The 12,557-nt window shown below is 28.7% G+C and overlaps 1 protein-coding gene across 1 annotated transcript in view; it reads left to right on the top strand.

Annotated features, from left to right (window-relative positions):
* LOC107449745 (inactive phospholipase C-like protein 2) overlaps positions 1 to 11,830 on the top strand; it is a 44,283-nt gene extending 32,453 nt beyond the window's left edge. Inside the window, exons 17-26 of the mRNA XM_087168299.1 lie at positions 66 to 198; positions 280 to 426; positions 3,078 to 3,175; positions 3,898 to 3,969; positions 5,449 to 5,634; positions 6,831 to 6,899; positions 9,219 to 9,272; positions 9,389 to 9,481; positions 10,530 to 10,625; positions 10,766 to 11,830. Coding sequence (XP_087024425.1) covers positions 66 to 198; positions 280 to 426; positions 3,078 to 3,175; positions 3,898 to 3,969; positions 5,449 to 5,634; positions 6,831 to 6,899; positions 9,219 to 9,272; positions 9,389 to 9,481; positions 10,530 to 10,625; positions 10,766 to 11,065 — 1,248 coding nt within the window. The 3' untranslated portion in view covers positions 11,066 to 11,830. The remainder of the gene's footprint in view (positions 1 to 65; positions 199 to 279; positions 427 to 3,077; positions 3,176 to 3,897; positions 3,970 to 5,448; positions 5,635 to 6,830; positions 6,900 to 9,218; positions 9,273 to 9,388; positions 9,482 to 10,529; positions 10,626 to 10,765) is intronic.
* Positions 11,831 to 12,557: the final 727 nt, after the last annotated feature.

Below are 12,557 nucleotides of genomic sequence, written 5' to 3'. Positions count from 1 at the left end.
TATAAGAATAATTTGTAATGTCGATTATTTTTTATTTTATTTTATGCATTTATTTTGCTGTTTAGATTATAAGCGCTCAACAACTTCCCCAACCAAAAGGTGCATCAGCTAAAGCCACATCAATAGACCCTTATGTTGTCGTCCAAATTCACGGAATGGCTGTTGATTGCGCAGAAGTTCGAACTAGGACTCATGAAGGTTAAATGTTACTTGCTTCACTTTGAAGTTATTTATTTTTATGTATGATATAGTATTTACTTAAATATTTTCATTTTATAGGTCATTCTCCTGTTTTCAATGAAAGTTTCGAATTTACAGTTACAGTTCCTGAACTAGCACTATTGAGGATAGCGGTTTTGGATGATGAATTTATCGGGGATGATTTTATTGGTCAATATAGTATTCCTCTAACTTGCTTAAGGAAAGGTATGTTGATGTTTGTTTTAAAAACAATGTTTATTATATCAATGACTCTTCTAAATTGCTTTGGATAGTATTTTTACTCTTTACTTATTAGCTAATACCATTAGTCACTTGTCAGGTTAAAGTTGAGGACAAAAGTGTTCAAGTAAAAACCTTAAAAGGCAAGAAAATGTTTTTAGCAAAATACGACTCGACTTTCGAAAATGAGTTTGTATATCATTTAGATACCTGATGAGTTTATTTTATTTATTTGTAAACAAATTTTAAAAGTTAATATAAAGTTTGTTATTGTATATTTAAGGGATTATTAATGCACAACAGCTTGTTTAGAGTTAGAAAGGAAAATTACATTATTAATTGAACTTATTATTAATAGGAATCAAGTTTGATTCTTAGACACGACAAACCCAATATTGGAAGGAAATGATACTGAATTAATTCTGAAATGGAATATTATTATTTACGATGAACAGGAATTAGAACATCTTAGTCACGATTTATATATTTTTTCAGGGAATATAATTACTATATCTGCATGAAATTATCTTATATCTAGCTCAAATTATATCTGAAATAGCTCTTGATCAATCTGCTACCTGTTTTCATTGTTCCATATTACAACTCCATCAAGATTTATAATTCTGTACAAGACTTCAGCAAAAAATTAAAACATTTTGCTCAGTTTTCTGTATTTTAGGTAGTCTTACCACATTTTCAAAAAGTGCTACCATAGAGGGAATCTTAAAACTTTCCCAGCAACGATTTCACCTTAGCCCCAGTTGAGCTAATAATTGGCTCAATATGGGTCCTATATAAACATGCACCAAGGGACCAATATTGGGATGTCTAGATTTTTTAATTTTGGTCCTATATGGATCCAATATCAGCCTGTAAAGAACCAATATAAAGCATATATTGGCTGAATAATAAATATAAAATATTGGGTGAATCTGATAGTTCTATATAAGGCCGTTATTGGTTGTAAAATATCGGGCGAATCGGACGTTTCTATATAAGGTCAATATCGGAGAAATAACGACCCTTTGAAGCCTTATTGAGCCAAGATTCGTGAATATTGGTCCAATGAGGGCCCAAGTTATTTTGCTGCTAGGGTTATGTCATTAAACTCTACACCCTATATTATATACTCAGATTGTGGGGATAGTAGTTATCAACAATGTCAACCTTCCTCTAAGAAAAGGTACCCCAACATAGAATATAGTTAATATGTCTTATATATAGAATTGTATTTTTGTTGTGATAGACACACTACTGTACTCCCCTACCAGTATTATATCTGTGATGGAATTTGATGAACAGATACCACTTGTTGATTCATTGATGTTTTGTGAGAAGCCGGGAGAGCTGTATTAAGATCACCGTACTTTTGAGTGCTGATTGTGAGAGCTGTATTAAGTTCACTTCACGGTCGTGGTTGCTCCAGTGTTGCCATTAGCAGTCGAGTGAATATGTTGTGTGTGATCAAGAGTGAGTAGCAACAGCGCGAGGAGGTGGATAATGTCACAGTTACAAGTAGCAAGTCAACTGTTCAATGTGTATCATCCATCGAAGTAGGCATGTACAGATTGAAGTGAGCGTAACTGTCAAGTTAGGCATGTTCATATCGAAGTGGAAGTTTCTGTCAAGGTAGGCATGTTCACATCACGTCCAGATCACCAATGTGGAGAGAGTAGTTATCAACAATGTCAACTTAACAGGTTCCCCAACATAGAATCGAGTTAACATGTCTTATATACTAGTGAATTGGAATTGTATTTTTGTAGTGGTAGACAAAAAACATAGATATTTCTTCGTTAAGTATATTATATTATTATTGCAAATTTTTTTGTTTAAGCTTTGTTACAAAGTACTAGTCATAAGTTGAGGTTCGTGTTGGTATGGGGCAAAGCATATCACAGTAGAAAATATTTTGATAGTAAAATAGCTGCAAACATTTAATCTATTAATTATATGCATTGTAACAGCATAAAATAGAAAAAGAAAATAAAACAATTAAGTTGATTTCATTATCTATGTCTCCTCCGTGATCCATTGTCCAAGTGACGACACAATCACTGTGGATGTATATATTCAGGTTATTTCCATAAAGTTGCGCTTTTAGCGTTCAATGTGAGCATTGGTTTCTTTTTATATTTTTAACAGTTCTATCGTGCTATCGAGAATTGATTTTTCTAAAAATAAAAAATAATAGTTTTTATTCCTATGTTGTATTTCATCTGTTGAAAAACGTTGTTACAGCTGTTCTAAATAAAGCTACTCTTAAATCAATAAATAAATAAAGATTTATTTTGTAATATGTATTATTCCCCCTTCCATAATGATACCTGGATTCTGTCTCTCTAAATAACAGTTACTGTTCAAAGAAACTGTTCCAGCTGTACTGCTTAGACAAATTTGTCTGACTCTTTTTCTTTAATTCATTATTGGTTTTATAAATGCTTGAAATTGTAGTTTGTAGCCAATTAATTTGTTTTTAAAATAACTGCTTTATAAGTATATATATATATATATATATATATATAAAAATTCTCATATCTAGTTATCAATATTAAGTTGGTCATCTATAACTAAATGTTCTTTTTTTACCATTTGCATAGATGTTTAAATTGGTATTTTTTTTTTTAATTTTCTAGGCTATCGTCATTTAAGGCTTCTATCCAACAATGGGGATCCTTTGTACAATACTACAGTTTTTGTGTACATAAACATGACTACCAGATCTGAGAAGCAGGTATATTTGCTTTGTTTTGAAATTTTTTTGTGAGTGTTTTGGGCTTTAAAAAAATTTTAATGGCAAATTCAAGTTATTTAAGCATTTTTTACCTTTCAATGCATTTAATAAATTTTATTTTTAGTTTTTATCATTAAGAAAATATGACTCTTATTTTATTCTATTTTTAATAAACTATAAACACATTTCTATCTTCTTTCTTATGTTTATTTTATCAATTAAGACAGTATTTGATTTGTAGAAACATATAATAAACATTATCGATGAAATTACTATTAATTTCAATAAAACTTACAAAGTTTACTTTCTGAATAAATATTAAAATTCTTTTTTGTGAAAGTTTATTTTTTTTCTTGTTATATTTAGACAGCGCTATTCCTGAAACTTTGGAGGTACATTTTTCACATGCAGAATGTAAATTGTTAAAGTTTACCCTGTGAATGTCATTGAGAATTTGCTTATGGGTTGTGAATTTGGTTCAAACGTTATCTTGCTTAATTTGGTGATATATTTGTTAAATCAATTCAAATATGTGACCAAAAGATGATGAATGTATATCACCACTTGAAAGAATAAGTTTATTTGCTCAAAAAAATTTGTACCCTTTACAGAATAACACTTGTGTATTTTTATCATTAGTTGCTGTTGTATGTTTTTTATATTTCAAATACCTCACCATTGCTTTCAAACGATATAATTAAAATATAAAACTTTTTTTCTAGAGAAATAAAAGGAAAAAGCCTTGGCTGAATATGAAATTTGTTGGTATCAAACAACCTGATGATGTGTTTAAGGTATACAAGAATTACATTTAGTTTAAAATAACTGTTATAAAAAATATGTTTTGATATAGATAAGAATGTTGTAATTTGGTCCAGTTTTAAGTTTTATGCAAAAAAATAGGAATTTTGTGGAAAATTCATATTACATTTGTGTATTAATGTAATTTTTTGTAAATAATTTCTTTAATACACTTTAGATTAAAAAAGAAAATGAGAAAATTGTTCCAAAGTGCAACATAATGCACATAATATTGTACCTAGAGCCATAATTTATTCTACCTTGGACTATTGAATGTTATTCCTCAGATAATACTTCAGAGGTGGTTGTGCTGCAGAAAAAATCCGGATTTTTCCCTAATTGCGCTCCGTAAGTTTCCGGAAATCCTAGGTCCAAAGTTCCAAAAAAATCATCAATCACATTTATGTATATATATCTTTCATTTGTAAATGTTTTTTCTGGTAGAATAATAAATGTGATTAAAGATAAAAGTAAACTTATTCATAATTATTCATTTAAATTATGCTGTATATAATTTATTTAGAATTTAATGTTCTGGAAGTATCAATGATTTGTATTTGTAAAGACATTAATCTTTTGAAATGAGTCATAAATGATTTTACTCAAGAAATTTTCAGGATTTTTTAGTTGGACTCACAATCGCCCCCGATACTTCTTCTCTTTTAGACTTTTTATGTTTCTGAATTTTGATATTCATGCAATTAAAACTTAGTTTTCAAGCTGAAATATATCAAATTATCATTAACATAATAGTACTTAATATTTTGTTAGGAGATTTCAATCCACGCGGAAATGTATTTATGCTAACTGTACCTGTGGCATATACATTGGACAGATTTCTATTTCATCTATTGTATGACAATTTGCAGTCTATTTATTTATTTTTTAATAGTGAAATTGAAATAATAAACTAACAAAAAGGTTGTGATTATCGAAAAAAATTTACAAATGGTTTTGCCAATCAAAAATTTTATACCAAAATATATTTAACCTAATTTATTTTTCTTCAATCTAAACATTATTTTTTGTATTTTTCAATTATATGTCAAACTACATTTATTCTCAATTATGTTACTTATTGAACAGTAAAATTGAAATAATAAAATAACAAAAAGAGTGTGATTATCGAAAAAAATTTACAAATGGTTTTGCCAATAAAAAATTTTATACCAAAATATATTTAACCTAATTTATTTTTCTTCAATCTAAACATTATTTTCTGTATTTTTCAATTATATGTCAAACTACATTTATTCTCAATTATGTTACTTATTGAACAGTTAAATTGAAATAATAAACTAACAAAAAGGTTGTGATTATCAAAAAAATATAAAAGTAGTTTTGCCAATAAAAAATTTTATACCAAAATATATTTAACCTAATTTATTTTTCTTCAATCTAAACATTATTTTCTGTATTTTTCAATTATATGTCAAACTACATTTATTCTCAATTATGTTACTTAATTCCAGAATGCTAGCAATCACCTAGCTGAAGCCTATAAAATGCGAATTGATGAAGAGCAAGCCACTCTAGACCTTTGCAAAGAATGTGGCTTATCAGATAGTGCAAATATTGTTCAGTGTTTACGAGTACTATCATTGCGCATGGCTAGCTGCACTGCAATTACCAGTTGGGAGATTGAAAATATCAGCAATGTAAGCCTTTTCAGTTTGCAACATATATTTTTTATTTGCCTTTTTTAGTTTCTAATTAATACTGCACTATTTTTTTAAGAATTTGATTGAAATTATAAACAAATTGTGCCACCTGTTTTTGATGAATAGCCTTTTTTTTATTCGCAACTTTTAATTTTTGAAACTGTTAAGTTATTCTATATATGGATTTTTTTTAAATAAAAAATAAACCCAAATAAATTCACTCTCTTGTTTCAAATAAATGCCATTTTAGCTTGTAGAAATATGTTGTAGGCTAATTGGAAAATTTGACGCTTTATAAACTACTGGCCTCATTTTTTAGGGTTATTACAGTGAGCCTAATCAAAGTATTGTTAAGTGACATTGGCTAGTGCTTATCTCCCAATGAGGTAACCCAGTTTTGATTCCCAGTGTTGGCTGGTTGGTATGAATTCTGCTTTTGGCTTTAACCTACCACAGTGGTAAACATATCATTGGTTAAAATCCCCTTGCTGTTGGGCTAACCATTATAGGTTTTGGGAGGTTTCCTCTCTATGTAATGCAAGTTAATTTCATTTAAAAATCCTCTACAAAGGCTAGCTTGTGCCAATGCTTGATCCAGGAGTTCCTTGGTCTTCTAGGTTGGGTTGGAAATTGCAAAACTATGGAACTTAATATTGATAGTCATAAACTCAGAATTGGATCAGGTCTCAATGCCATTTATAAAATAACATGTGCCTTTATTTATGAAAGGTGTTTTGTCATAAACTCGCATTGTTTTAATAAAACTATGTAAGTTTTTGGTAAACTTTGTATTTATGAACTTAACTGTTTAAATTTATGCTGACTCTGAAAAATTATTTAATTCTAATTTCAATCATTTTATGCACTTTACTATTTAAATTTATGCTGTAATTCATAAATCATTATCCTTGATTCTGAGGGAGTTACTAACATGTAATTAGTTTTCATGTAGTTAATTTCTGTAAATATCGAGAATGAATTAAATATTGAACATGTATTTTCTGCGACACTTTGAAATCAATCTTAAATTTTAACATCTATTTAAATTTCTGATCAATATTTGCTTGATCTAAATTGTAAAGATATCATTTAAACACAAGCTTCAAATTGAATTTTAAAATTTTTTTGTTGTCTTATTAAGATGTAAATTTTATACCTTATGTAACTCTTAATGCTTTCTTTTGTAATTGTAGCAACCTGCCGTAAGAGTATGTGGTGAACTTACTCCAAGCCTGTCTAAAGTTGTTTCACTTTTAGAAAAAGTAAGAAATTTTTTTAATGAATTACTCTTGCATATTGTTAAATTGTAATAATTAATCAGTTTTGAAGCTGTAATATCAGTATTTTATTCAAATTAATATTATTGCTGCTCAACTAAATATTTTAACTGAATATATCAACTAGGTAATTATTTTAGTGATATGATTGCTGATTCCTGTATCTCAAAAATGTATTTTTCCTCAAAATTAAAATTGCTCCAAATATATTTATTATGTTCTTACTCCAATTTATTCTAGTTAAAAGTCGGAAAAATAAACATTTATCAGATGATTTTCTCATATCTGCTCCAAAACAGGCATTTATTTTAAAAAAGTGCTTAACTTTCCCTCTAAAATCAATATCTGTGAAATTGGTAATTTTAGTTGCTTATATCATCTAAGTGATACATTTTTCATAGGGAAGAATTAGCCCTAAGTATTAGTGTCTAACATGCATTGAAGATACTTTACCAAAACAATTTCATTGTATATTAATTCATTGTATTAATTCATTTCATTGTTTTCAATTGTCATATTATCTGTAGTTCACTTCACTGATACATTCATTTCACCAAAAACTCATTGCATTCTCTTAATATTTTCGACAATGTAATAATTTTGCTAACTGGACTGTTTCAGCAATTGTGATCGTGTTCATTTCGATGAGATTCTATTTCATCTCAAAAATAACCTAATATTTAACATGAAAATAATATAAAATTTTAATTCAAGAATGTTTTTAAGAACATTGAAAAGAATGTTTTTAAATTAGATTTTCACGCAGTGGACTAATGTAAAAATATTTTTTCATGCTGGTTGTTATCAGTAACAGGGTGGGTGACCACTTTGACCAATTTACAAAGGTGCACAGTATCAGTCCTTGTTAAACTGTCCTATCAAAAAGTGCTCAACTTGGTGGCAGATCAACAGGCTACCAAAGTGGGGATGCCATCCCCTCTGCAGAGGGGCAAAATTATGATGGCATGTCTTCGGATAATCCTCAGGGATGTTTCCCAAAACGTCGCTAATAGCAAATTGTGCTGTTCCTGTGTGAGGAAAAGAAAGTACTATTACTACTGCTAGTACTTTTTTTCGTTGGCTGTGTCCTTAAAAAAGAGTAAATTTGGGATTAGACTTTAAATTAAGAAAATTGGAGAAAAAAAATTTATTATTTACTTTATCTATTTAGGTTTAAGTTTTTAGTAATATTTTTAATCATGCTGAAAAAAATATTTATTCTTGCAAATCCTCATGTTAATCTTACTATATATAACAAATCACTGGGTTCAGCACACTGCATATTCCAGGTATCCTAATTTATGAGGGTCAAGGTAGTGTAGTGATTAGAAAAATCAGACTCCAGTCCGTGGTTCGATCCTCGACTCCACTAAGACCCACCGAGTACTCGCAATATAGGTGCTCATAAGAATCGTGGTCGGTCGCTGCGTAATACCATGGGTGCCGGGATCTGGAGAAAATTTCCTTCCCCTTCAGATCTTTGAGGAAGTGGCCTTACAAATTGTGATGGCATGTCTTCGGATCATCCTCAGGGGTGTTTTCCAGACCATCACCACTAGTCCAAATTTGCAGTTCTAGTGCGATATAAATAGAGTACCTACCTGATCTATGATGTGACAGTAAAAACTTTAAAAATAATTCATTTTAATTATTGTAAAATAAGCAAGGACGCTTGTGTTTTCTGATGTTGTTATTGAACACTTGGCAAATTTTTACCTGATTTGAAGTAACACTCAGGCTTTAGGAGTTTTTTTTTTTTACACCTCCCACAACTATATAAGAAATTAGTTCTGTTAGTTTTCAGCAACAGATTTTCATGATTTTGACCCCATTAATCATCGTCATTTGCTAAATACAGACTTTAATGGCCCAAAAGCCATTTATCAGCTGCTTTAACAAAGTAACCCAAAATAGCTGATCGCACAAAAGTAACACTCAGACTTTAGGAGTTTTTTTTTTTTTCACTTTCACAACTTTTTAAGAAATTAGTTCTGTTAATTTTCAACAGCCTATTGTCATGATTTTCTTGTTTATCATTGTCATTGCTAAAGCTAAATGCAGAATTTAATAGCACAAAACCCATTTATCAGCTATACTGCATCAATTTACCAAAGTGAAATTATCAGTTTTATTTTAGTAGTTTTGCTACAAAATGCAAATTTAATGTTCCAGAGACTGCTCGAAAAATTGCCTCAAAATATTAAATGCTCAATCAGGATACAACTATATATTTTTATTTTTATTAATTATGCATAATATTAATTAAGTATAACTGATTCTAATTTCAATACTAATATTTTTCAGGTTTTGATGGAATATAATTACATAAAAAAGAATGCATCTGACACTCTAAAAATTGTATGTATTTACATTACTTAAATTTAGTTAATCAACAAGATTGGAATGTGTGATAGTTACCTTTTTTTTTTTTTTTTTTTTTTTTTTTTTTTTTTTTTTTTTTTTTTTGCTTTCAGCTCTCAGAGTCATATAAGTCAGCTGAAGGAGCATGGTGTGAAATGATGCAAAATTCATCCAATTTGGGAATGAAGGGTAGAAAAGTGGAAAAAGTATGTTTAAAAACTGTTTATACTCTTTCAAATTATATATATATATATTTTGAAGTTTGGAAATTGTTTAATATTTTTAAGTTTATTTAATCTTTTTAGTAATATAAGTGTATAATAATATAAGTATTTAGTTAAGCTTCTATTCTTAATAAATATATAGATTGATAAAATTATAGTACAGTAGTTTTCGTCTTATTTTGTTAATTCAATACAGCATTTGAGTAAAGGTAAATAATTAACATACTTTTCTTGGTTTATGATATCTTGTTGAAAATATTTTCTTTTCAGTGAAGCAGCTATAAGTTATTAAAATATAAGCGCATTAAAAGTTTACATCATCATCGTAGTTGGCTAGAGAGCCTGGCCAATGCCTTCTTTTGAAGATATCTCCATAATGACTTCAGATTTATCTTTGATCTCCAATTCTTTTCATTAATTGCAAGAAAATCAGACTCCACCAAGTTAACCCATCTCAACCCAGGCCTTCCCCCCTTTGTTGTTCCAGTGGGTCTAAAAAGCAATATCTTTTTTATTGTATTGTTATTCCCTCATTCGAATCAGTGGGCCATCCAATTCATTCTATTTACTTTTATGTATTTAATAATGTAATTAGGCTTTAATTTATTTTTATGTATAAAAGTATACAATTAGTCTTTAATTTTGTTAACAGATTTATTATGTTATTAAGATAAAAGATTTGTTATAATACTTACTTATATCTTCTTATCTTGTAAGAAATGTTCTAAAACATTCAAATTATTTTATAGGTGTTTTATTTGATAAATTTTTTTACCTAATGGTATTTAGAGCTTTTTTTGTCTTGAAAATTTAAATCATTAACTTAATTTTTTCCCTCTCATTCAAAACTGAAAAATCATAATTACAGTAAAAATATACCAATGCATATTATAAAGTCTAGAAGTATTTACTGTAGGTTCAAATAATAAGATCTGCTCAAAATGAAATGAATGAAAATCTTAAATTGTTCATCATCTACTGAGTACTTACATGCATTTTCTTGTTTTTAAGTTTGAATGAATATTTTTAGGTTGTTGAAAATTTCCTTTGGAATATGACTATGCTTGCCACACAAACTGATTTGCTAAAGCAAGTTTATGAACAGAGCTGCTCTGCTATTAATCAAGTATATTAAATTTTTTTAAATTCTTAAATTAGCTTTAAAAGTTTTTTTTGTATATTTTTTAGCATTCTTAAATCTTTTTGAAAATCTAAAATTAAAATTTTTAAATTTAAATAATTTTTCTCATAACTCAATTATTTCAGCTTCGTAATTTGATGCCAGTGTTCAGCAAGTTGTTCCAGAAAGAAAGGGAAAGCATAATTTCTGCCAACACACAAAATGCACCAGCAACACCTGTGCTCTCCAATCAAATAAACCTTATGCCTTCCTCAGAACAGATACCACTGACTCCAACATCTCCTGGTGATGGTAGGTTACGCGGAATACTAAAGAAGACTAGTGCACCACCGATACTTCAGTCCACTGAGAGTCAGCTTGATAGCGGAAGTAGTGCATCATCTGTATTTTTTCCTGGTGACATAGGAGAAAACACTAATAGGTAGCAAGAAGCACAAATAGTGGAACTGATATACTTTTCATCTGTTATGTTCATTTAGACTGAGTGAAGGGCTCAAGAGGGAAATGCCATTTCAGTGGGATGCTAACTTCTGCAGGTTATCTTTATTGAAAGTTTATATATTGGCAGGAAAGATTACAGATGTGTTTGAGCAATCAACACAATTATGTGAAATATCCAGTTTCAAATTTTTTTTTAACAACCTTTTAATTTTTTTGTGAGTTCTAAAAAAAAAATTTCCCATATGGACAAACCCAGAAGTTGGATTAAATCTTATTCTTCTGCAGAAAAAGTAATATTACATTAATAGTAATATTACAGGGTGCGTATCGTTTTTAAAAAGTACTTAAAGGTGCTTATTTTCAATTTTCGTTTTTTAAAAGCCCTTTAAGGTTCTTTTTTCATTGGCTATTTTTAAAAAGTGCTTAATTTTCCCTATTTCAAAATGAAATTTTTCCTTTACCATGTTCATTTTCGCTGTGAATTATGCAAAGAGACGCAGTTCACATTGTTCTGTTCAACGTTTTCACAATTCATTCAACCCCAATCTATTTCGACGTATTGTCAGTCCATAGCGTTTGAAAACGCCATTCGTTTTACATGATTCAAAATTTCATGATTTTTGACAATTGTCAAAAACAATGCCAAAAGTTTTTTTTTTGACATGACGGTTAAAACAAGATAAAACCGTCAATTGTCAAAAACTTTCCAACCCTGCCCAATTATGATATTTTTTTAAAGTGCTTAAAAATATCTTTTGAGTGCTTGAAAAGTACTTAAAAGGTGCTTATTTTTTGTTGAATAATTTGACTACGCACCCTGTCTTCTGCAGAAAAAGTAATATTACATTTATTGTAATATTGCAAATTTTCCAAGAGTCAAATCAAACTAAAAATATAAATATTACTATACTGTTACTGATTTTCAATTCATCAGCAGAATTATAGAAAGCTTTAAAAACTGTGAAAAACCCAATTTTGCATTTTTTTAACAACCTTTTATTTATTTTTAAAATATTTTTTTTCCTCCATATGGGCGAATCCAGAAGCAGAATAGAATCTTACTGTCCTGCGGCAAAAGTAAATTTACAAATCAGCAGTGAAATTACAAATTTTCCAAGATCAAATCAAACTTAAAATATAAATAAAAGATGCTGAATTGTTACAATATAAAATAATTGCTGAGATTTTGATATTTTATTGCAGGTTTTGTTACTCTCTCGAGAATATTAAACACTACAGATTTTTATTTAAATTGTGAAAAAATTTAATATGTGCTTTATTTTATTATTATTGTAGAAAAAAATGCATAAAAGTTATAATTTTCTAAATTTAATCATACGACTACTCTGCAGAAAATTTAGAAAAATCTATGACAAATTATTTTTTCATTTTGTAATTCAATTTTCTTATTTTTTTAAATCTGATGAATGCAGAAAAATTTGTAACAAAATTAAATAAAAGCCTTGCCAGTTGTTT

This window comes from Parasteatoda tepidariorum, chromosome 7 (assembly GCF_982258835.1).
Source record: "Parasteatoda tepidariorum strain Cologne lab strain chromosome 7, Ptep-v5.0, whole genome shotgun sequence".
Classification (NCBI taxonomy): domain Eukaryota; kingdom Metazoa; phylum Arthropoda; class Arachnida; order Araneae; family Theridiidae; genus Parasteatoda; species Parasteatoda tepidariorum.
Note: the sequence above shows the minus strand (reverse complement) of the source record. Positions and strands in the feature narration are given on the sequence as shown.